Source organism: Dipodomys spectabilis, unplaced genomic scaffold, assembly GCF_019054845.1.
Source record: "Dipodomys spectabilis isolate Male_0828 unplaced genomic scaffold, ASM1905484v1 ptg000132l, whole genome shotgun sequence".
Taxonomy (NCBI): Eukaryota; Metazoa; Chordata; class Mammalia; order Rodentia; family Heteromyidae; genus Dipodomys; species Dipodomys spectabilis.
The window spans coordinates 2,203,660-2,230,744 of NW_024870809.1; the positions used below are offsets into that span (position 1 = coordinate 2,203,660).

The 27,085-nt window shown below is 37.9% G+C and overlaps 1 protein-coding gene across 1 annotated transcript in view; it reads left to right on the forward strand.

Annotated features, from left to right (window-relative positions):
• The window catches only part of Trpc5 (transient receptor potential cation channel subfamily C member 5), a 128,026-nt gene that overhangs the window by 95,077 nt on the left and 5,864 nt on the right, over nt 1-27,085 (forward strand). Inside the window, exon 6 of the mRNA XM_042690073.1 lies at nt 8,309-8,504. Within this exon, the coding sequence (XP_042546007.1) occupies nt 8,309-8,504 (196 nt within the window). The remainder of the gene's footprint in view (nt 1-8,308; nt 8,505-27,085) is intronic.

The window sequence follows — 27,085 nt, forward strand, 5'->3', positions numbered from 1 at the left end:
AAATCATGGAATTAAGCTGGACCCAGTGGTATCTACTTTGTCCATCTCCATTGTCACTTAAGAATACTACTAATCATTTTACTTATGCAAGGTTCTTAGTCACAAAACTAAGAATCAGCATTTTTCCTTTTTGTTTTTTTGAAAAATAATCTTATGCATAATAATTGTATAATTTGGCAGAGGACAATGTGAAGTTTTTTTGACAATGTGAAGTCTTAATGCATGTGTACATACACTGTGTAGTAACCACATTAGTGTCTTTATCATCTCAAGCATTTATCTAGGCAATTTGAAATACAGAGTACATTGTCATTATCTGTAGTTCTCCTTCTGTGCAACAGGACATCAGATCCTCTTGTTACTATCCAAGTATAACTTTTATCTGTTTACCAGCCTTTCTCCATTCTCTACCCTCCTACTTTATTCTCAAGGTGAGATCCTGCAGTATTTGTCTGGCTGCCTTATTTTACGTATAGCATCCTTTAACTCTAGAAGTCCAGTGGACTCGGACATTTTAGAAAAATGTTAAATAACAAAAGCCTGGACAAGCATTATGAGTGCTTCTATAATTCTACAACTTGGGAAGCTGAGTCAGGAGGATAACAAGTTCAAAAATAGTGTGGGCTACATAGAAAATTCAAGACCATCCTGGGCTACATAGTAAGAACCTGTCTAAGAAAAACAAAAAGGGCCAGGAACAAAGAGATTTCTACTTGACCAAATGTATCACTGTTAGGGAGAAATCATTGCTACTATGCATCTCATTTACCTCCAGTAATATTTCCTAACATAGCTTTCAAAAATACACAGTTGGGTGGCATGTTAATAGACATGAAAATGGAAGTGTCCAGATGCAGTTTAAAAGGAGTTCAAGTACAGAACTTCTCAGTGTCCTTCCATCATGAATCTGTGACGAAGGGAGAAGTCTTTCCAGATATATGGGCTAGAGACATTCTTTCACTTGTCTTGTTATCATTCAATGATTTCTGCAGGAAGATGCTCCCATGAACTGAATTTCAAACTGTTGTCTCACTCCACTATCCATTTTAAGACTCCCCTCTCCATCCACGAGGCCATAGTTGCATCTCCTCCCAGAACTGAGAAATCTTAGATGGGAAAACCAAACACATGGGATAGGAGAAAAGAATCAAAATGAATTGGCCAAGGGATATTGCTGTTTTGTTAAGCCAACCAGGAGGGGAGAATGGTAGCAACTGTTCCCTCTCCTGCATGTCCCTGGAAACAGAACTCGGTCAACTTCTCAATATAAAAAGCACTTTTGTAGTGGTTGGAGCACCAAGAGATTGCTTTTGTTCCCATCCAAGCATTCAACAGGCTTGACCACCTGAATGCAAGGTGCCTTCCAGGAGGCCATGTCTTTTCATGTAAACTCTGCTGGGAATATTTATGAAAGGCCTCCTTGAAAGTTCATAGTGATTATTAACAGCCCTGATACCAACTGATGTTTTGCTCCCTTCACTTGCCCAGCAGGGACAATTGGAAAAATGGAAACTTGTCTAATACAATTATATCTTGGGGTGTCAGTTATGGAGAAGCACTGTCATATGGGAGCCAAATCAGCAGTACTATTACATCAATTTTCCCTCTTATCTGTTGTTTTTCCTCTGCACTGAGGCCTGACTCAGATTTATGTTTTCATCTAAATACTTCAACTCACACAATTTTAATACTTTTCAAAATATATCTTGCTCAGCCAGACTATCAGAAAGATTCAGTTTTTAGTGAATAGGAAAGTAAGATTGTTTATATATTTGATGAAAAGTTTATACACCTGATCATTGTCAATTTTTTCCTTATGATTCTCCAGAGATCTAATTGGGTTCTACTACATAAAAATGGGGAATGTTCTTTATCCCTGACACAAACTTCGAAGGGAACGCTTTGTCCTTGCTGACAAGCACATGGCAATATTTTGATTTGAGCTCAGTATTCCCTACTGAGTATCTGGCTTTCATCTGCTGCAGAGAAAGGGAAGGGACTATCATTCTCAGAGCACAGAACGGGTGACAGCAATGAGGATAAAGGGGAAAGATGCTAACTTCCAGTTCTGCATATCTCTCCAGAGGTCTAGGCCCTCATCTCCAGATGCCCATTGAACATACCTCACTGTTCCACAGGTCCTTTAAACACAAAATGTCTACATGTAATTCTTTATCTCCATCTCTTCATCCCCAACCTATTTCCCCTTTCATTCTTCATCTCTAGAAATAACACCAGCCAGAATCCAAGGAATCATACCGGAACTCTTTGCTTTTTCCTCGTGAAACATCCAGTGTATCATTCAAGCCTAACCATTCAATTTCATAAATCTATTGAGGGTACATTTAACATACATGGATGTGAGTGGATATGAACATATACATGCTGTACATGTGCGTGCACACACACACACACACACACACACACACACACACACACCACTGTTTTGATTCAGGCCTAAATCATCTCTTTATTACTACAACAGCCCCTCACCAGCTTCCTTGCCTACAGTCTTATCTCCCTTCTGAGCAATCTCCAAACTCTGTGTGGAAGTTTCGTTACAAACACCAATCTCATTCTGTCATTTCCTGCTTTCATGCCTACCACTGTATTTGAGTCTTCACTAGAAATCTGGCCTCTTTACAATAACATATAGGGCCTTGGAAATCTGGCCCAGGCCTTTTCATCCTTTCAGTTCTCTCTTCTATAGTCAGCATCCTCAGTTCCCCAGCTATGGGAAAGCATCTCTGTCCTACAAGTTAGTGTAAAAGGCACACATACTCTTTGCCTAGAATTCCCATCCCCATGTAGCTAGCATGGGAACCTCTTCTCCAGCCTTTCAGTTTCTGCCAGTGTTACTGGCTCTAAAGTCTAAACACATGTCTCTTTACAATACATGCCTTGTGTTTTAATTGCTTTTGTGTGTCTCTCTCCAGACTAGATTCCCATCTTAGTCAACTTTTCACTACTATAGATGGGCCTAAAGAATAAAGGTGATCAAAATGTCTACTGAATTACTTTGTGAAACTATGAAGACCAGTAGCCTTTTTGTTAGTTTCTCTGTGTGTGTGTGTGTGTGTGTGTGTGTGTGTGTGTGTGTGTGTGCAGGTAATAGGGCTTAAATTCAGGGCTTAAATTCAGGGCATGGTTGTTGTCACTGAGCTTTTGTGCTCAAGGCTAATGCTCTACCATTTGAGCCACAGCTCCACTTCTGGTTTTTTCCACTTCTGGTTTTTTCCTGGTTAATTAGATATAAGGCTCTCACAGACTTTCCTGCCCAGGATGGCTTTGAACCACAATCCTCAGATCTCAGATTATATGTGTGAGCCACCAGTGCCCAGCATTGTTAGCTTTTTCATAGAGATAATGATAGATTTACACCTGATTGTAAGAAACAGCCAGGTGCCAGTGGCTCATGCAGATAATCCTAGCTACTCAGGAGGCTGAAATGTTGAGGATCATTGTTCAAAGCCAGTTCAGGCAGAAAAATCTGCTAGACTCCCTCTCCAAAATAACCAGCAAAAAGCCAGTCTAGATGTATGTCCCAAGTGGTAGAATGCCAGTTTTGAGCAAGCAAGCCAAGTGACAATGAAGCCCTGAGGGAGAAAAATAATAATATAAAGATAAACCTGTAAACGCTACCTGATATTACCAGTTGTAACATCTTTTGCAAGTATAGTAGAATATCACAACCAGGAAATTAACATTGCTTCAGCTCTTCACCTAACTCACCTTTACCAGTTAACATGCAAGCCATGTGAGACTATGTGAATGGGCCTGGAACAGTTTTTTATTTGTAGACAATTTGCTTCGGCATCTTTCCATCTAGGATGACTGACATTATCTCCCCAGCCTTATCACTCTGTTGATACACTTTGAGCTTGCTTTCAGTAAAAATTTTCAGCCTTTCTCTGATCTCTGTCATTCTGTACTTGGACATTTGGCCTGAGAGTAAAGCTGTACATGGATCCCTATTATATTCCAACTTATTCTTTCCAGCTCATTGCTTTAAGCTATTAAATTCTTTCATCTTGACCCTGTCTTCCAGTTATTATGCATCTCTCCAAGTTAGGTGTCAGGCAAAAATCTATGACACATGCCATTGATTCTCATTGAAAGCATTGGTAAAACTGTCAGACAAGTTTGATCTTTGTTGGGTGGATTGTTTGAGCAGCTATAAAAATGATACATATGAAGACTCGAAATACACAAAAATGTAAACACATCTGACATGTGTTTCTTTTTGCCAATACTGAGGTTTGAACTCAGGGCCTCAACTATGCGAGGCTTTTTAGCAAAGATGAGATTTTCAGCAAATATCCAAAGGACTGCAATTCCCATCTTTGCTTTGTGTTTCCCTTACCGTTGGGATCTACTTATGGATGGTGCCTTATGCAGCTGGTATAGATTTGTCTTCCATACATTTAATAAATAACTCTTCTACAAGCCTTCTGTAAGTCTTCAGAATCCTTGTGTCTGCTATCTGTGCACCTACTGGAGCTAGCAATTTCCATATGTTTACTCACTGATAAATAAAAATGATCTGGTAGTCTTCTCCAAAATAATTTCCTTTAAAATTTAAAATATATATATTCATTTGGTATTAGATTTCTACTGTTTGGTCAACAAGTCTTTCCATCCCTATGATGATTTTATTATAGATCAAGTAATGCCCCTCAGGTAGAGTAGCCTTTTTCCTGTGAACTCAACAGTATCTAGAATCCAGAAGACTTCCTACAGATACTTTCTTTGTTTCTTGTTGATCATAGAACTTGAACTCTGGGCTTGGGCGCTGTCCCTGAGCTCTTCATCTCAAGGCTGGTGCTGTACAACTTGAGCCACAGCTCCACTTCCTGGTTTTTGGTGGCTAATTGGAGATAAGAGTGTCATGGACTTGCCTGTCCTGGCTGGTTTCGAACCACAATCCTCAACTCTTAGCCTCCTTAGTAGCTAGGATTATAGGCATGAGCCACTGGCACCCAGCAAAGATCATTTTCCTTTACTTTTCAGATAGTCTCACATCCCCGCCCCCTCTCGTAAGCATGTACCAAACACCTAGCTTGTTTTATGAGATTGTATCTGATGGCTTAGAAACAGGGCCTCATGATCTGTACCTCCCATGTAGTTGGGAGGTGTGTGTAGTACATGCTCAGCCTCTGAGCATGCTTTCCGTAGGCCTGCTTCTCCAGGTGACGTGGTAACTCTGAAATTTTGTGCACACTTTGAGAGCATTCTCACTACCAACAACCAAAACTGAATAATGATCATTCCTATCACCCTTCTCTTTTCCCTCTTGTATAATTACATCTATAGAATCTCTTCATTACAGTTGAGGCAAGTTTTAAATGACCAGACTTTCTCTTTTCAAGAATCCATCAATGAAACAAATAGCAGTAGATTTGACATCAGACATTGACCATTATATTTTAGTTGTTGCAGATGGAATGCATAAAGAAATGTGGCATTATACATTCAGAAAATCACCAACTCCTACCAACATGCTGATGACATTTGACTTTTTGTCATGCAATCAGCTAATAATTACTGAATGCCTGTGTGAATTCATTCAACATGCTGATTTCTTCAACTGATGCTTTGGATGTTTTTTTTTATATTCATTGTGTTTCCTGCTTTTTGGCACCACATCCACATCAGCTTTTGTTATCTAGCCGTTGTGCTATGAGTTTGTACCATTCCTGGTCTCCCACGTGTCCTGACTTCGGATAGCCAAAAGGCACCACCAAGTCTTCACTGAACCCTTGTAGTAGGACCAGGGTTTCTGAACCCCATATCTTCCCTATTTTTCAGCTCTCTGCCAGGCTCGGTGACATACCACATTGCCTGACCTGGAATGGTAGTCTTTGGAAATCAGATCCCATGATACATCTGACTTGTCTGATTTTCAAGGCCTGCACACACTGATCTTATAGATTATTTCAAAATGCTTCATCAATTTCTAGAAGTAGAGAATAGAATAGTGGTTAACTGAGGCAGGGGATAGGGATCAGGGGATGGAGAGAAATTAGCCAATCAGTACTATTCTGCAGTTGGAAAAAAAGTAAAAAGGTTGGCTCATGGGCACAATGTTGCAGTTGGATAGGCACACTGGGAAACTAGTACAATGCACTACACATTCCAAAATAAAAGAGTTTTAATTGCTCCTCCCCGCAAAGAAGTGGTAAATTCTTAGGGATGAATATAGTTATAACCTTGTTTTGATAACACAGTGTATACATGTTATCAAAGCTTTATATTGTACCCCACCATTTCATACTATTATTATATCAGTTAAAAATAAAATAGAACCGGCAAAAAGTAGTTCAATTTTTTTTTAACTAGAAAATACCTTTGGCTTAGTACCTGTGGTACCCTGGACTTCATCTCCAGCACCACAAAGGAAACAAAGAAAAAGAAAAACATATTTCTTCCTTCTGGTTATCTTACAAGTGAAAATATCATGGAACTTGCCTGTGATGATCAGGTTGAGGCAGAGCACAGGCCTCATCCACATGAATTTATCCCACTGGGCAGCCTACGGACCTTACAAACATCAATGCCATTGCAATTTTCTTTAGTGATAATGGAATTTTTCTTCACTAATAGTTAACACATGTTCATTATTCTATTTAGGCTATATTATCAAATACCTATTATGCAATAGGTGTATAGTAGATTCTGTCTTCATTCATCTTACATTCTAGGGACTGGGAAAGAAAATAAACATATACACAAAATTACTTAATAATATACTTTTAAGGAATTTTAAATGCTACAACGTTAAACAAGATAATTGGATAGAAAATAAGTGATGGAGCTACTTTAACTAGAGCAACTAAGGAAGGCCTCTCTGGAAGTGACATTTGAGCTGAGATATTAATGATGATTTAAAAAAAACAATTGGGGAAAGACTCTCCAAGACAAGGCTAGTGCTATACCAATTGAGCCACAGCACCAGTTCTGGCTTTTCGGACTTTTGAAAATAAACTACTCAGAAAAAACCGGTATAGTACTAGCCTTGAGCACAAAGAGGCTCAGGGACAGAGCTAGGCCTTGAGTTCAAGCCCCAGAACCAGCAAGCAATAAATAAAGTAATTCCTACAGCCTTCCAAGATGAACCCAACCACAAATTCTGAAATATCTTAAAATACATTGGTCTTAGTAAGAGCAACACACTTTTCTGGGTTAACATGTAGCTCAGTATACAGTACTTGCCTAACCCAGACTTCAATCTCCAACACCACATATAAAAATCTAGGATAATAACAACATACTTCAGACAAATTGAAAAAGTGTACATTCTGTACCTCTTCTATGTGCACAGGAAATGACTGTTTTATGTTTCCCACAAGTGGCCTGAATTTTAAGGCTATATGATTTCTGAAAATAAGGCAACAGAAGCCCTTGATACCAAAAGTATAATATTGCAAAGTAACGTTTTTGGGTGTGGAAACTTAAACTGTAAGCAATAATGGTCAAAGCCATCTAACATTGACTAAATTAGAGGTCTAGTTTTGAACAATGACTCAGCACTTACTACCTGAGTGTCCCTAAAAAAATCATTCAATCTCTGTACCTCAGTTTCCTCATTGGGAACAATAAAGTTTTATAAGGATGACATAATAATATACATAAAATTGCCTAATATAATTGTATATAGTACATTTCAAATAATAATGCATATGATATTAATAAAGCGTATTGGTATTCATTTAACAGTTCATGTAAGAGATACCAAGCTCACCCTTTAGGCTTAGCAACATCTGAGTCCTGTGAGAGCCATAAAAAGAACTATCATAAATGGTAACTTGTGTATTGGGTGTAGCTCCAAGACAGAGTGCATGGTTAGCATGTATGAGGGTCTAGGTTCCATCTCCAGCACCAAAAAGAAAGAAAAAAGGTAACTTGCCCTCACATTCACTCAGCTATCAAGTATCAAAGCTGAGATTTCAATACAGTACAGTATGACCCAAATTTCATATTCTTACCCACTGCATTTTCTGCCCCTGCATAATTAGAGAAATAATAGATCACATGGTCTGAAGAATGAAAGAGAGGTTGGAAATAAGCTCTGCAAGTTTTTAGACTATGTGTAAGCTGAGAAAAGAGTGATGGTATTCCAGGTAGACGAGCAAAGCACAAGACATAGAAACAAGAACAAAGTAACCTACTTATCAGTTGTATTAGGGACAAGATCAAAATAATGTAAGCTCATCAGTGTATGTGTTGCAAATTACAGAAGCCCTCATGTTTGCCCTCTTTTCTTTCTCTTCTGAGAGAAGTAATTAACCAGCTCTTTTATCTCTTTCAGGCTTTTTGAAACCCTTCAGTCACTCTTCTGGTCTGTATTTGGACTTTTAAATCTCTATGTCACCAACGTGAAAGCCAGACATGAGTTCACTGAGTTTGTTGGAGCTACCATGTTTGGAACATACAATGTCATCTCCCTGGTAGTTCTGTTGAACATGCTGATTGCTATGATGAACAACTCCTACCAGCTTATTGCTGTGAGTAAAGGGGCTTTACAAAGGTGCTTACTTTGGTTTCAGTAAGGGTTATAATGCCATGGAACCCATCTGCCTTAGTTAGCACACATTCGCTTTTTCAGTTGTTAGATTGGCTTATTTCTTTTCAAGACAATTCTGCTTGGATTCTTAGTCTACTGAACCTTAGTAACATAGCATGGTTGCTAATGACTAATTAATGACTTTCTTACCATCTGTTGAAAATATTTTTAAAACTTTGAGTCTGTCCTCTTGCTTTAGTAAAAGAAAAATGATGATAAGAGTACATTGGCTACACAATTTGGCACTACATTAATCTCCCAGGTTGGTTAATTGGAGATAAGAATCTCACAGATGTTCTTGCTAGCTTTGAATAATGATCCTCAGTTCTTAGCCTCCTGAGTAGCTAGGATTACAGGTGTGCACCACTGATTGCCAGTATATTCAGCTAATCTTAATCTCCAGGTAGAACATAGAGTAATACAAACATCCGACTCCCCCAAAATAATTTCATTAATATAGATGGTCTTCTTCAGATAACAGACTATTTCTTTTGATGAAGCATAGGTAAATAATAGCACTCCATTGTGAGATGATCTTAGAATCCATTGTTGACTTTTGTTTGGAGAGAGGGTCTTTTTGTTTAGCTCAAATAGGCCTGGAAGTCATTATGTAATTCGAACTGGCCTGGAACTTGCAATTCTCTGGCCTCTTCCTCCTGAGTGCTGGGATTACAAGTGTGAACCACCATTCCTGGCTTTCATTGTTGGCTTTAAAACCATTATAGTACCTTTCAATCTGTAGCTTTTATTACTCTAGACCAAAAATGGTGAAGGTAGAAAGAGATATGGGATCAGTTCTGCCCCATCCTGTTATTTTATACAAAAGTAAATATCTAATGGTTGCTTATTTTCTCATACTTTGTCCATCATTTCTAGAAATTGACAAAAGTATTCTTGTGATCCAACATTAAGTTTAGTTGGCTATTATTGAATTTGGAGGGTTAAATTTTAAGATACTGCATTGCCCTCTGTGGATGAAGGTGTTGCTGAAAAATTCTGCTGTAGTGCACATATAATCTTCCCATGTGCTATTTCTCAGACTCGCTTTGTCATCAAGGGGGTCATTTAGCCTACAGAAGACAATTAAGGGTAACACTGATCAAGATGCTTTATACTCATAAATTGACATGATTAATTGAAAAAATAAAAAATGTTAAATTATTGGCTACATAGGCATATATGTTTGTGGTATGTATATACCCTGTACAGAAACATCGTCTACATTTTAAAATACTATTGATAATAGTAAGCATCTGTAATCTATTGCTTGCTAAGGACAAAAACCAATAGAGACAAGAACCTAAGAGAAATGGGTATGTGTGGCAATGGGCATGTTTTGAGTTATCTATTTGATATTAGTTTCTAGCTATAAATGGCAATGGAATGTATTCTCACAGGTGGTGCTATAAGTAGGATTTGAAATGTCTCCAAAGGCCCATGTGTTAAAAGCTTGATTCTCCAACCTGAGGCATAGTGAGAAGAAGCTAGGTCTTTGGGAAGCATGATCTTGAATGGGACTGTGGGACCTTTATCCCTTCCTTTTTGCATTGTTTCCTGAATATCATGAGGTGAACAGATCTCTTCTGACATGTGTTACCACCAAGTTAACTGCTCCACAACAGGCCCCAAATAACAGATTAGACTAAGTTACCATGGACTGAAACCTCTGAAATTACAAGCCAAAATAAACCTTTCCTGCGGGTGCTCCTGGTTCACACCTGTAATCCTAGCTACTCAGGAGGCTGAGATCTGAGGATCAAGGTTGTAAGCCAGCCCAGGCAAGAAAGTCTGTGAGACTCTTCTCGCCAATAAAAACTACTCAGAAAAATACAGAAGTGGCACTGTGGCTCAACTGGTAGAGTGCTAGCCTGAGAAAATGAATCTCAGGGAGAGCATCCAGGCCCAGTATTCAAGCTCCAGAACAAAAAGAAAGAAAGAAAGAAAGAAAGAAAGAAAGAAAGAAAGAAAGAAAGAAAGAAAGAAAGAAAGGAAGGAAGGAAGGAAGGAAGGAAGGAAGGAAGGAAGGAAGGAAGGAAGGAAGGAAGGAAGGAAGGAAGGAAGGAAGGAAGGGAGAGAGAGAAAGGGAATGAAGGAAGGAAGGAAGGAAGAAAGAAAGAAAGAAAGAAAGAAAGAAAGAAAGAAAGAAAGAAAGAAAGAAAGAAAGAAAGAAAGAAAGAAAGAAAGAAAGAAAGAAAGAAGCAAGAAATCTTTCCTCTTTATAAATTGATTTTCATAGGTATTTTGTCACAGTGACCAAATCTAACCCAGATAGATTTGTGTAATTACTATCATTGGAGAGAATTTTTAGAAATGGTATGTCTACTAAAATGCTTTATATCCAAGGTGCTTAAGCAATAGGAAAGAGAGCAAAGTATGGTGGAACAAAATAGTTTAAAAACCAAGAACTCTGATCTTGGTTCTATCATTTATAGCGGGAAGAACTTGGATTACTTACTCTCTGGGGCCTCTGATTCGTCATACAAAATAGTGGATGAATTGGAATTTCCCATTGTTAATATTTTTGTCACCTCTATCAGTCTGTATGTCTGTAGATGAATGGGATAGGCTTATAACATCCTTCCTAGCTCTAGATTCTGTTCATCTGTAGTTCTTGAAATGTAATGTAATTGTTTTTATTTGCTCATTCTCCCCTCTCCTCCCCTGTCTCTCTTTCCTTCCCTCCCTCCTTCACTTCTTCCCTTCCTTCTTCTCCCATTCAAACCCAACTAGATTAAGATTTTAGAAAATATCTACACTTACCTCTTGCATGCCTCTAGAAGAGGGTGAGAGTAGGCATGGAATCTCAGGGGGTCATTTTTATGCCCCCCCTCAGCTGGTATCACACTCTACTGTGCCAAAAATGGAAATATTTGTGCTAAGGTAGTTTTCTCACTAGGTATCTGGAAGTCAATTTTTTGCAGTGATAGTAGAAGAGGGAGAGATTTTCTTGTCACAGGATGAAGGAGTGCATCCCACTGAGCTCAGTGCATTTTTAAGGAAGGGTGGAAATGGCCAATATCAGTTTTTCTGTTACTACCTGCTGGAGGGTAGGTTTTGTTTTTATACCATCTATGAATACATTTGAAGAAAATATCTAGCCCCTCCCCACTACCACCTCAGGCAAGGAGATTCAATTAGATGACTTGAGTGGGAGCTATGCCATCAAATACATCTGGGGTCATCACCAATTGTTCTGAATCCCTGCTACTTTCAGATTTCCTGGACATGATATTTACCATGTGGAAATAGGACTAGTTAGATGCTGATCCAATATAATCTGATTACATAGATACTTGGAACAGCTTGAGTGGTAAAGACCAGTAAGTTTTAATTTCATCTTAACATTTCTACCTAAGTATTGAATATAATTTTTAAAAGGGCATCAATAATATGTGGAGAAGACTGCAGAAATAGAAACCACTGAAGGTCAATTTCTTTGCTTCAAAAAGTATCACAGCTCACTGTCTGGGTCGAGACTCAACATACTGCACTCTGAATCCAGTTCATGTACATTCCAGTTCAGAGTCCAAGAACTCCAGCTAATATCAATCTGGTGAATAATTGATCTCTTTATTAACAATTCATACAGGATTTAGAGCTATGGTAATCTGGCTCCAGAAATCTGTAGCAATTTGTATTACTCTGCCACAGGAGAGTCCACTTGGGTGATGTACAAAGTTATCCTCAATATATCGTGAAGCAGGGATCACTCCATGTCTGTCCCATTAGCATTAATAGGTGAAGCTGGCCATGCTATATGTTACCATTGTTTTCAAGGAATAATGAATTACTCTCTTCTTTATCTTTGTAGCTCCCTTTAGCTCATTTATTAGCAGCTGCCTAATCTGCACACTTCTTTTAACACAGTCTCCTTGTCAGTATTGTTCTTGATAAGCATGCCCACGTTACATTAAGTAGCTTCTCTTGATCCTGCTTTTATAAGATTCAGCCATTGCAAAATACTAGATGGGAGAAATGGGCCAGTACCCCAATGTTTATTTATCTTAAGTCCTATTGCTTCCCTCGGACACACCCACAAAGCATGGAACTCATGTTATGTGATGATGCCTCATTCATTAATTTAAAAAGAACTCTTTGGGGGGGGGGGAGAGAGAACCCTTGGGTTTTTTGTTGGCTGCTGCGTAGTGTTCACGCTAATACTGTCAATAAGTAAACAGCATGTGCCTCGCTGAACCACGGCTGTTTGATGGCTTGGGAAGAGCCCAAATACATAGGATTAGTTGTCTCCCTTAGGGTGGCAGCATGTGGAGGTTCAGATGATGAATAGACACTCCCACTGCAGAAGACGACCATGCAAATGAAGACATTCATCTAAAACAAACCTGGCACTGCAAAAATAGCAGGCACGGGTAGGGAGAGCTGTTGCACACCATTGAAGTGCCAAAGAAGGCAGGTGGTCTCTCCACCCACCCCCAGTCATCTGGGGACAATCTCAGAATCTCAAAACACAGAGGAAAAGGCAGCATTTCACAAACTGCATTAACCAGGGCTCAGAAGCAACTGCTATACATTGATGTGCCTATACATTAATACGCCAGTTGTGAAGATATTTGAAATATTTCCTTATCAATTAGTAAATAGCTGCTGCTCCAGCTGTTCCCTATGAGACATCTCTGCACCACTCCATGATCCAGTGTGTAGAGAATAACATCTGGAATGGCAGATTGCATCCAGGAGCCTGCTGCAGTGTTGCATCTGGTGTACACTCTGACTGGTTTCTTAAACAGTCTGAATATCTTTGTAGGAATGCCTCATAATCCACCAAAAGGACTTTGAGTTCTATTGTGAGAGAGATAGAGAACCGTGTGTGATTTTGGAGCGGAAGAGATGCGTGATCTAGCTTATATTTTAATAAAATTCCTGTTCCTGATCAAAAATATACTCATGAGCAATAGGGACAAAGACAGAAGGACCATTTATGAGACCACTGCCTATCCCCCACAAGAGCTGATACTGGTATAGATGAGAATGGTTATGATGGTGGCTGTAAGAAAAATGGTCAGGATCTCACTCTATTTTGAGGATGGGTCCAAGATCAGATACAGGATCAAAGACAGGAGTCAAAGATAATGATGAGTTTTGCCTGGCCTACGTAACTAGAATGGTATTATTAACACACTAGTAAGCACTAGTAGCACTGGAGAGACCTGTTAGACATCAGAAGGCATCCCTTCCCTTCTTGGCCCCAGGTTTTGCAGGGTGGCCCAGCTTGTTTCTAGCTCCTTACAAAGAGCCCAGTCTCTGGGCTCTGTGAAAACTACCTCTTCTTTGCTACCGTAGGGATAGCTTAGGCTACCTGCTGTCTCTCAACTATGAGTTGACTCCCTGCCACCCGTTCAGCTTCTCAGTGTTTCCATCTCCTGTGAATCCCATTTCAAATCTTCAAGATTTGAAAAGACTCAAAACTTCTTTGCTGTACCATTAATTTATTCCTTTTTCACTGGGTTATTGTGAGTCAGATTTCGGAAGTGTATGTAGACCTGAGCCTTGAAGGACAGGTCCAATTTGGAGACAGATATGCAGTTGCAGGGGAGTTAGGTCTCATTTTTTGCAAGGAAATAGCTTACAAGCAATCAAAAGTTGCCTTCATTCTTCTCATCTTTTAATTCTCTTGGCACTTCTTTCAAGTGGAAATAAAATCCTTTTTGCCCCAACAAGAAATACTCTGTTGCCAGGAGGAGAAGCATGTAGATGATTCATGTCTATAGGAGCTGCATCAAAGGTCCACATTCGGACTGTTCAAAAAGATTATCTGATATTATAGCTTTCCACATTCTTAGTCTGGGCCCAGCTGTCTATGTGGCACAGTACCCTGAGCTAACTGGACAAATCCCTTGCCTGCCTCCAAGTTTAAACTTTAGTTCAAGCTAAAGACTTAGAGTTTCTCTGAGGTGTAGAAAATCTGTAATTACAATATAATGAATAAGAATACCTTGGGGCTGGGAAGTTGGCTCAGTGGTAGAGCGCTTGTCTTGCATGCCTGAGGCCCTGGGTTCGATTCCTCAGCACCACATAAGCAAAAAGAAAAAAGCCGAAAGCGGTTCTGTAGCTCAAGTGGTAGTGCGCTAGCCTTGAGCTGAAGAGCTGAGAGACAGTGCCCAGGCCTATAGTTCAGGCCCCACGACCAGACCCAAAAAAAAAAAAACAAAAAAAAAACCTTGTATTTAGACAAGCCCTTGTTAGATAGACACAGTGAATGAAATTATTTCTATCTCATTAAAACTATTAATAAATAACATTTTAAGCTGAGAACATATGTGCCACAGACTACGAAGGACCAATACAGTACATATTGTCTCATTAAATCCTGACAACAACCTTATCAGGTAAGTACTACCACTAGTTTTATTTTATAGGTGAGGAAACTAAGGCTCAAAAATTAAAGTGATGTCCTTATGGTACATTCTTTTTTATATATGTTTTTATTGTAAAAATACTGTACAGAGGGGTTACAGTTACACCTCATGATATATTCTTTCTCTTGTTTTATTTTTGAGTAACATATATAAATTGTACACATTAACGAGGTTAAATGTGCTATATTAACATACATATGCAGCATGCACTACCTCCCTCCCACCTTTCCTAACTCTAGCAATCATTGTCTTCCATTCAGGTCAACGTTTTAACCAAAGTAATTTTGTCCACTAATGAGCAACCTAGGTTGATTCCCTATCTTAGATATTGTGAACTTACCTCTTTTAGGCATACACCCAGAAATGGATCATGGTAATTCTATTTTGCTTTTTTGAGGAACTGCATTACTATTCTCCATAATGGTAATATTAACATCAGTGTAAGAGAACTCTTTTTACTCTATATTCTCACCAGAATTTGCTATTTTAAAAAAACATAGCCCAAGGCAATCTCTTGAGAAGTTCTTCTGTTCTCAAAATGATACGAATATCATATCTCCTCCCCTCCTGCCTAGAGCCCAAGTCCAGGGCTCAGCCCTAATCATCCCCTTCAGAATTCTCAGGATCTACCCTTCTGTTTGATTGATTGACTGAATTCTGTCTCCTGCATTCTAAGCAAAGGGATCCTCTAATAAACCTTTCCCTTTGCTCAACAGATTAAGTGCCCTATTGCTTAAGCTGAGATACCCACCATCAATACACCTACCTACTAGCTTTTTCTCCTTTAAGTATTTTTTTTAACCAGACTTCAACCACTCAGTTCTGTCACTAATTCTGCCAGCCTTTTCAAGTGAACAGTGACACAATAGGTCTGATACGAAGCTCATACACATGACAAATACTCCTCATTCATCAGGCTATGAGTGGCTAAGTCTGTATTCCTACCTACTCAGAACACTGAGATCTGAGGATGGCTGTTTGAAGCAGGAACATCCATGAGATTCTTATCTCCAATTAACCACCAAAAAGCTGGAAGTGGAGCTGTGGTCAAATGGTAAAGTGCTAGCCTTGAGCAAAAGAAGCTCTAGTACAGTGCCCAGGACCGGCACACACACACACACACACACACACACACACACACACACACACACACACACACCCCTCCTCATTCAATTTACATTTGATTTATTTCAATCCCTTCATTTCCCAACCATCCTTTGTATGCCTAAAATCTCTTTTGACATGCTACCCATCCTGGCAATGGACTGACCAATGTCCACCTTCAGGAGAGGAAGATGAAGCATTTTCTCTGTGCAAAGATACAAAGAGCCTTAGAGGCTGACTTTCACAAACTTGGCACTAGCTTAGCTCTCCCCCTGGTGGTCTGACACAGTAACGTATTTCTTCTTTTTTTTAATTGTACAGAGGGGTTACAGTTACATGGGTAGGGTATTGAGTACATTTCATAACGAGTGTTGTTACCTCTTCCTTTATTTTCCCCCTTACCATCACTTCCCTCCCCGCCTCCCCAACTCGTCCTGCCCCCACCAACCCCGTCATTGTAACGTTCATTTTCATATACTGTCCTATACATCTTGTTGTCACAATGGGTCAGCCTGCATCCCCATTTAAGTGTTCTGCAATATCCCTTCCCCTCCCTAAATTACAAAAATGTATATACAAGATGCAGAACACCAGCATCAAATACAGTGAAAACAGGGGTTACACCATGGGGGAAGAACATACAATAGAAACAAAAGAATCACATAGTGCATTGTAAGTACATTAATAACACTATCAAGGAAAAAAAAACTCTTGTGTCCCTGTCTTGGGGTACATTTTGCTTAACATTATCTCATGTGGTCGTATGTACATAGCCTTTGACCTTCTCTGCTTGTCCTAGACATATATTGGTCACTGCAAACAAGGTAAACGATGGGACCTATGTTTCTTTGGGCATGAATTACTTCACTTAAAATAATTTTTCCAAGTCTTTCCATTTCCTAACATAAAAAGGAAATGCCATTCTTTCTAACAGAGGCATAGAATTCCATTGTGTGTGTATATATATGTATATATATATATATATATATACATATATATATTATATCACATTTTCTTGATCCATTCATCTACTGAGGGCCATTTGGGCTGGTTCCATACCTTAGCTATGCTAAATAATGCTGCAACAAACATGGTTGTGCTGGTAGCTTTGGTATGAATAAATGCCCAAAAGTGGGATTGCTGGGTCATAAAGGAGCTCATATTTCTTAGTCATTCTGCACCAGTCTTCCTGGTTTGTCAGCAAGCTGAGTCAGAAAAGTTGGGGGCCCAGAGCATTTCACTTCAATATTCTCATTAGGTATTTTGACAGATCTGTTCTTAGTAACACTCTTTGATATCTGCTGTTGACTGCTAAAGACTTTAGTAACCAACAAGCATACAAAGTAGTAATTGAAAGAGGATGCATGAAAGAAGTGGATTTTGTTTCCATGAACTATTGGACAACCAATAGTTGATGATGGTGCTGTTCCTCTGTATTCCAGATTTCACCTGTCCTGTGTGTTCATTAGAACTATCAATAATTGTCATAAAATCTCTATATATGACTTTGGGGGAGGGCAAGGGGATGCATAAATGAAGGGACAAAGAGTGAACAGATGCAGCAGTGATACTCACTGAACACTATGTTGAAAATGAACTATACAACTTGTGGGTGGGGACTGGAGGGAAAAACTGGGACAGAACAAGGAAAGGGAGTAACATTGTCCAAAAGGAAATGTATTCTTTGCCTAATTGATGTAACTGTAATCCCTCTGCTTTTAGCATTTGCAAATAACTTTAAAAAAAAACTCATCTTCAGTAACTCCAATAAAAGTAGGACTGACCAGACAGGGTCAATGCCCAGAGAATATCTATCTCATCATTTATTTATTTATTTATTTATTCTTTTGTTCTTCCACTTAATTATAAATTATATCTTGAATGAAAATCAATGAGTTTAAGAAATATTTATTAAAATACCACTAGCCCTATTCTTTATAGCAGAGATACAGTAAACAATAGACAAACAAGACAGATTTGATCCCCATTCTCATGGAGTCTGCAGTGACAGAACTACAATTTCCAACTCTGCCTTTCTTTCTTTGCCTTAAGACTAACCATAACTTTTTTGGAGGGGGTTTCCTAAACTCATTTGATAATCTCATAATTAATAAGGAAAATGAACATATGAACAACTAGCTATAAAGTTTAGCATAAAATTTCAGAGTACACACACACACACACACACACACACACACACACACACATCCTCCCACTGATATACAGAGAATGTCTCACCTTAATTTTCTTCCCAGTTATGATGAAAATGTTATTTGATCAGTTTGTGAGTCACTTAGGACAATGGAATATATACAATTAATTCCTTTTTGAGGTCAGATTTCCCTATGGGAGCCGTACAGTGGAAGGTTCCTTGAGGAAAATGCACCTGAGAACTGGGAAGAGAACATCAACAAGAAAGAGAATTGGAAGCAATGAAGGAAAATGTCATCAAAGGACCAGATCAGGTCTATACATCAGTTCCCAAGCCAAAGATGCCTTTGGACGCTACATGAAGTAACAATGACCAATGAATATTGTGGAAATAAAAATGACTGTATTTGTATTTCAAGAAGAACTTAGAGCTCAGATTCAGAAAAAGTTGTTATTTGTGGAAAAATAGGCCTTTCTAAGATTGCTTTCTAAATACCCTATTTGAAGATACAAACATATTTCTGGATGAGTCAAATATCCACAGCCCAAAGGTGATTATTGAGGAATATGATACTAATGATCTAATTTTCAATTAGATCATTCAAATGTCACAAGTATTCTTTAATTAAGGAGCTGCTTTGGGGTTTTATGTTACTTATGTATTGTAGTTTTTTGAGACAAGGCCTGGATCTGAAGCTGAGGCTAGACTAAAACTTACAATACTCCTGCCTCAGCTTCCCATGAGCTGAGATTATAGTCATATATCAGCATGTCTCATTTCTGCTTAAGGTCTGAAAACCAAATAGGAGTTCTCAGCCACTAATATTAACAAGGGCTCTGCCAATTAGGTCTGGAACCTGGCATGCCTGTAATCCAAGTTCTTGGGAGGATGAGGCAGGTGGATAATGAATTGCAGGTTCATCATGAGTTCCAGGCCAGTGTAGGCACAGTGAGACTGTCAAAAATACAAACATCAATAACAAGGAAAAGAAGGCCTCTCTCTTCTCCTGTGTTCACTGTAGTATTGTGTCATAGCCCCATTCAACATAAGAGATAGAATAGGCCAGGAGGGGGAGGTATGTTTTAGCTATAACACCGAAGTCAAAAGACACAGGAGAGCATCAAAGGTTACAACAGATTGCTTTATCTACCTTTTACTTGAGCTCTGACAGCAGAATCCACATTATCCTAGCATCACAGGAAATCTGTTGCTGTTTAAGAGGAAAGAGTGAATATCTAAGTCAAAATAAGCAGGAAAATATCTTCCTCCCCAACCGTGTGTGTGTGTGTGTGTGTGTGTGTGTGTGTGTGTGTGTGTGTGTGTGTGTGTGTGTGTGTGTGTGTGTGTGTATGTGTGTGTGTGTGTGTGTGTGTGTCTGTGTGTGCGCTCCACATATTAGGCATCCCTCTAGTATTGATCTCCATCCTAGGGGCTCTTCTTTTCTTTTCACCTTTGTTTTCTCACAGGATTTTGCTTGTTCTCTTTTCTCCTTCACAATTTTCCCTGTGTAATTCAATTTATGGAATACTGGACCTATAAAACTTTGAGCTAAGCATACTCAAACTCCCTTCTATGAAATTGTGGCATATCACAAATCTCCCAGGGTAGAAGAAAAGAAAATATTGTAGGCATTATTAAAGAAATTTTAAATTAATGGGATATGGAACCCTCTCAATTAATTCCATCGATGTTGCTATTGACTTAGCTGTAAAGATTCTTGCAAGAGCTCAGAAGTTTCCATCATCTGAGGAATTCTCTAAGGGGTATGTCACAAGATTTTTCTCAGTACCTTATTTCATACATTTTATACAGGCAAACTAATCAATTTAGAGACATTATATGCTGAAGTTCCTCCATCCTTAACTAGAAGACATGTTTTGGCATATAGTAGACTCAATATTTATTGCATAAATGAACAAATTAGTTATCTTTCTTACATTTTAATTCGCATAGATTATTGTACAAAAGAGTTTCATTTTGACATGTCATTTTGACATGTCCAAATATGTCTACAATGTACTTAATGTACTTAATCAGACTCATCCCTCCATCCCTCTCCTTCATTCCACCTCACTTCTTCCCAAACCAATCTCAACAAGCTTCATTGTTCCATTTGCACATATGTATTTGTCCTTCTTCACATTCTTGGTTCTCAACTCTCCTCCTAGTATTATCCATATACCACACATATCTAAACTTCCTAATTATCTTTTCTCTTTTTTTGAGCTGCCATTTCCTGGCCTAATTTTGATTATGGTATTTCACACATACATACAGTACTTTAATCTGGTGATTTTTTAAATAAATATAGATTCCTAGCATATGTTAACTTCTGAAGCAATTGAGACCAAGTTGACAAAACCTCAGTTTATTGACTTCTTGTTCAAGGATTAGCAATTTTTTATTGTAAAGAGCCAGAAAGCAAATATATTAGAATTGTCTACACAATTGTACGATCATAACACAAAAGCAGTCATGGACAATACAGACAAGTGAATGGGCATGGTTCTGTGCCAATAACATTTTGTTTATGGGCACTAAAAGTTGTATAATTCAAGGATCAAAAATATTTCTTGGGGCTGGGGGTTTAGCTCAGCGGAAGAGTGCCTGGTGAGTGCAAGGCCCTGAGTTCAGTCCTCAGCTCTTGAAAAAATATATATATACATATATATTATATATACATATAGATATATATGCATATATATATTTCTTTGATTTTTTTTCCCAAGCACATAAAATGTAAGAAAAACTTCCTTGGTTTGTGGGTTATAAAAAATAAAGTATGCCGGGCACTGGTGGCTCACGCCTGTAATCCTAGCTACTCAGGAGGCTGATATCTAAGGATCATGGTTCAAAAGGAAAGTCCGTGAGACTCTTATCTCCAATAAACCACGCAGAAAACTGCAAGTGGTGAGAGTAAACTTAAGGCTAGTGATTCCCAATGTGATTTATTGCAGCTATAAAGGAATATAGTCAGGGTGGTTAAAACTAAGCTAAGTACATGAGACCAGTGCAGTGTCAAATGGGGACAAACAATAGATTTTTTTCCTGTGTTCCAGATAATAAAGGTACTTGTCTCTCTTCTGCCTAGGCTCAGAAATGGAATCCTGAATTGATTTAGTGCCAGTTATCTACGAGGTTAGCAAGTCATCATGCTCACCACTTTAAGATTGTTTGAGTCCTCCCAAAGTAAATGGTTCTCCTGCTCACAAGTAAAAATCATAAGCAGGTAGAATGAGCTGTGATGCAAAGGTTCAATTTACATTTTTGGAGCTCCCCCAAAAAAGTGACAAGCAGTTTTCTGGGCTTCAGGACTATGACACCTAAGGTACTCATTAAATCAACTGTACGCCATAAAATCTGCACAGATGAATGCAGTATACCTGAATATAGGAGTCCTGCAAAGGCCACACTGAAAACAGAAAAGGTTGTTTTATTTTTTGTGGGTTTTTTTGTATTTTTTTCTTCAAGAAAGAAACAGAATAGAAATCTGTACTGTTATCCAAATCCTGAATGAAAATACAGACAGATCTGTTCGTTGTAGTTTGAAAACTTTAATCAGGCAGTTATATTTTTGTTTTGTGTTGTTTTTTGGTGCCTGTCCTGGGGCTTGAACTCAGGACCTGAGCCCTGTCGCTGAGTTTTTGAACTTGTGCTCTACCACTTGAACAACACCTCCATTTCTGGCTTTTTGGTAATCAATTGGAGATAAGAGTCACACAGACTTTCCTGCCTAGGCTGGGTTCAAACCATGATCCTTAGATGTCAGACTCCTGAGTAGCTAAGATTACAGGGGTGACCCACCAACACCCAGTTTACCACACCTTTTTTAGGTATCTTCCTATCAGCCAGGAAGGTTACTTCCCCCAAGACAATATTTTTAGTGCTTAAATAAGAGTTTGAGCTCTAGAGTCAGCTTGACTCATACTTGAACTGTGATCTTACAGTTTCTAGCCACATTCTCTAGTTGTGCAATTTCATTAATACAAGTAAATAATTTTGGCCTGAGGGTAGTACAGTGCTTGCCAAGCAAAAGTGAGGTCCTGAGTTCAATCCCTAGTAAGGCAAAAAAAAATGTAATCATTTTTAATGGATTCATATCTATTTGTTAGAATTAGTCTTAGGTTCCTCCACTAACAGGAATACCCATTGATGAAAGGGACATGGTCTTGTTTATTACTTAAATCCTAGAACATAATCGTAGAGCCTGGCATGAACTAGTCATACAATCGATTTTGTAGAAAGAATTGATTGCAGATCCAAAGGCTGATATGTAAGTCAAGGGAGCATCAGTAATATAACCTACCACATTTGAAGCATATTACCTAGTTTATATAACTGCTCAATGAAACACATTTCATCATTATTTCCATATAATAGGCAGGGAAGTAGGCTTCATGATTAATAAATGTCTTGAACAGCAAGCAGATTCACCAAATTAGTGTTTCTGAAAATCTGATTGACAATCATCTTAATCAAAATGATCCAAAGAAGTTTGTTACACGGGTTTTTGGGCTTCAGGCCCCAGGGGACCCATTTTTATAACTCTGTAGTGGGCCCCAGGAATTTGCAATTTGGTAAGCATACCAATAGGCTATAAACCTATTTAAGTTTGAAAAACATTCATATAAGCAAATACTAATTAGATCATTTGACTTCTCAACCTTTCTATTATTCATACTTTGTTTACTGTTGCTTCTTTCGGAAAAGTTCTTTCCCTCCATTTCTGCCTAGACATGCCCTGCCAGTCACTCAAGGTCCAGCCAAAATAGGATTTTTGTGTAATGTTTTCTTGTTCTTATGTACAAACAGCTCAGATCATTTTTGAAACAATGCGGCAGATACTGGTTGGTTTCAGCAGTAGAGTGAGAGGATGAGAGAGTTAGAATGGAGCAGGAGAATGGGTGTAAGGTTTGCCCTGAGGTTTGGCACCTGAGTTTGTACACTGGAGCTGAGGTTGTTACAACAGCTGGAAAATAAGTAAACAGCAAAAATGTGCTACACAGAGAGTACTCGATGATCCGAGCAGTAATTCCAACCACCTAGCAACCATAACTGAGGAGGATTATCATGTTTCATGCTGTTTTTTGGACTTGATATTTTTACAGTGAGTTTGTAGCCATAGATCAAGGTCACTACCAAAGCTTTCTACTACATAAGCCCTATGAAATTGATTCTCAGCAGATACCAGAATGACTATCTAACTACCTATAAAACCTAGAAAAGAGAGAAGAAATATTGCTTGCTGATAGAAAATCAGCTCCTACTTAGACTACTGTATAAATGTGATAAAAATGTGTTAGAAGTGAGAGCTTAAAGAGGTATGGGAAAATTACTACAGCAACTTTCTATGCTTCAGTCTGAAAGGGGTTGAGCACTATATTTTGGATACTCTTTCTCTTTCATATTTTTCAAATGATTCAAGACAAAATGGAGCTAAATTACCTCTGTAACATACTTAAATCATTTTATAATTGAAAATGCAATGTATAACTTCTGGCAAGTTCAGGAGTCTGCATTTCTAACAATTGCTTCTTATGAGTCTGACACACACTAACATTTGAGAACTATGCCTTGAATTTCTTCAGATGAATGCATACTGAGGCGGTAGACTTTCCTTGAGATGTCAATGAAAAGGAACATTTTACTCTCTATTCAGGCTGTGCACATCACAGTGATTTCTGTTGCTTTCCCATTAAAAGGAAGCAGGGCTTGTCTTATGAAGTCACTAATAAATATGAAGGATATGAACATGTCCTCCTACCCAAAATATCTCTTCAACCATCCTGCTATAGGGCCAGGGTTCCTAGGAGCAGTTGTCTCCTTAAAGGTTATTATTAGCTTTGCTTGCTCTCACTGTTTGTGCCTGCCACTGTTCCTTTAAATTATGTTACAAAGTTTTCCAATTTAATAAGCAAGATGGTTGCTGGCAGAAGATCTGAGAGAGTGCATAAGACTGTCAAAAGTCAGTATGAAATTGGACTTGTAGTTTGATTGCAAGGAAAATAGCCTTGAGCTCGGAGTTGTTGAGACATGTGAAATTGAACAGACATGTTCATTTGGCATATCTATGGCCATGTGCGCAGAATCTGAAGAAGTCAATTTTTGAGGGTGTGTTCTACAATTAGAGCATGTTAGATTGGCACAGACATTTTTAAAAAGTTACAACAAATATAAGCCCTGCCCTGCACTATGGGAGCTGACCACCTCAAAGGCATGCAGTATAAGCACATAAATAACTTGCATACCTTCTTCAATATTATGAGTCATAAGTACACATTATAAGAGCACCAAAGTTCTAAAAATTTGGGGAAGTTGGGAAAAGTCAGGACCACATTATCTGTGGTATCCTAGGTTATAGCTTACAGAAAAGCACCCATTCAGGGACTGATCTGAGAAAAATTTGAAAGTCATAGCCGGATAGAGAAGACTACATCATCAGACACTGAAAGTAAACAAATGAAAAAGGCTAGTCCCAGAAAATGAATGGAAACCCCTTTGACATTATACATTTAATGAAGATGTAGATAATGGTGATGACAAAAAGCCTACAATTCAATTTTGAACAAGGGTTGGAAAGATTTAGTTTCTCCTTTGTGGTTTTCCCACCATCACAAATGAACAGTCATCTCTCCTTACCCCAAAACCAGAATAATGTTAGGCTTATACTCAGCATAGAAATAAAAACCTAAGGGTGTGTATATAATGAAGAGATGACATACTAAATGAATAGAAAAGGACTGCTGGTAAGATAATTTGCAACCAGAGGTCACCTGCACACTAGGGGAATAGAATGATAGCAAGTTCAGTTGAGGAGCTATTTTCAAAATACTTTTAAGGAAAGTAGGTAAAATGAGAAGCTCTAGAAAGCCTTCTAAATGGAAAAAAAGTTTCTTATGGTTTATGATGTGTTCCACTTCATGTTTCTGTTCATTGTCAAAATCAAACACATTTCTCCCAGATCTTTAAAAAATAATTTGAAAGGATATAGTTGTTGATATTTAAAGCATATGTTTTCAAACACATGTCAGAATGTTGAAATAAGAGGGATGTGAGTTTTTGTCCTATATAAGCTACATAGTGAGACCCTGTATCAAACACAAAACTAAAACAAACATACACACAATTTTAAAAAGCTAGTCATGTAAGTATGAAAAAATAGATTGTTTGCAAATATAAAGATACCCATTCAAGTATATTAGAAAATAATATTCCCTTTTGGAATATGTTGAGATAGAATTTTGTGACTGTAAGTGCAACTCAGATTATGTTATGAAATACTTAGGGAATACCTACTTTGTTTTGAGAACTATGCCCAAGAACACAAATGTATTTCTGAGGATGAAAGATTGGCTGTTATGGACCATTCAAGAGTAAAAATAAGAATGTAAGGTTTGTTCCTGGAATTGTAGGCTCAGAATAACAAAAAGACCTAACAATATGGACCTCTTACTTATCAAGGTAGTAGCTGAGGAATTTTACATTGACTTTTAAAATAATTTGGCTTAGTGAGTATTCGTACTCATTATATAGTTGAAAAAGCCATAAAAGAAAAAGATTTAAATTTATTGAACTGAAGTCACGCAGATAATAAAAAAAAAGTTTTATTCCAAACATTGGTTTGACTGCAAAATGCCTATTCATTTGACAATACCTCTCAGTTTTGTCCTGCTACAACTTCTCCCTCTCTACATCCTAATTTGCCTATACAAACACCTTATCCTACAGCAGTACTTCAGGGTAGTGGTAGTTATTATAGCCATAATTATGTATGTACACATGTGTAATTTATATGTTGAAGTTATGCAAGTTAAGAACATCATGGACATTCAGACATTTTGCTGGAATATGCATTGATAGATTTGAAAATACAAGATTTATGCTTCTTCTTATGTATTTGGGGGTTGATATTAAATTTTTCATGAGTTTAAATAGTGTAAAGGATATAATTTCTGAAATATAGCAGACTGACATTTAAGACTATCTAGTTATTCATTTAAATGTATCTAGTGGAATCTAAATGCTGTAATGATTTGTTACTCATAACCAACCATATGTTTAAAAAATAAATGACTAAAGCTCTCTTTAAAAGCAGGAAGTTCCATTGTTCTATTATCTCCTTGCATTATTTCCAGAAGGCTCTATCCTAATATTATATAATTCTTGAGTTTCAAGTTTTTTTGTCATTTTCAGTACCTTTTCATATTTCTTAATAAGACATAAATTTCAATTTTATTCCATGTGTCCAAAATGTTAAAAACTGTTCTGAATTTACTTATCATTCAATTATTAGTACTACTAAACTGCTCAAAAGAACACTAATATTTCATAAATCTTGATAAACATTACATAAAACTTAAATACATTTCTTAAAGATGTGAGTGAGATATTTTAACAAAATGAATATCAAGAAACCTGTAACATGTCTTAACTGAGGGGGTGGGGACTGAAAGGAGTGGGATGGGCAAACAAAAGAGGACTGGCGAGCAAATATTGTCGTAACGATATACATATTTGAAAATGGACCTAAGAAATTTGAGACCAGTGGAATGGGATAGATGGAAGGGGAGGGAGAATGATGGAAGGGGTGACACTGATCAAAATGGGTTGTACACATATATGGACAATGGTTATTGTTTCTATAGATAAATATTGAAAAATATTCAGAAATGGGATTCAGCATCGATTTGATTTTAATTTCCATTCTTATAAAAGTGCTGAAAACCTTCTATATCAATCACTTTAAACAAATGGATAGAGTTTTATAATGCCATTGTCATTCAAATGTTTGAACTGGGAATTATGTGTCAAGCAACCACACAATGAATTTTCATTAAAATAAGAGCTTTAGTACTGGTATTTGTAAAACAAGCAAACAAAACAACAACC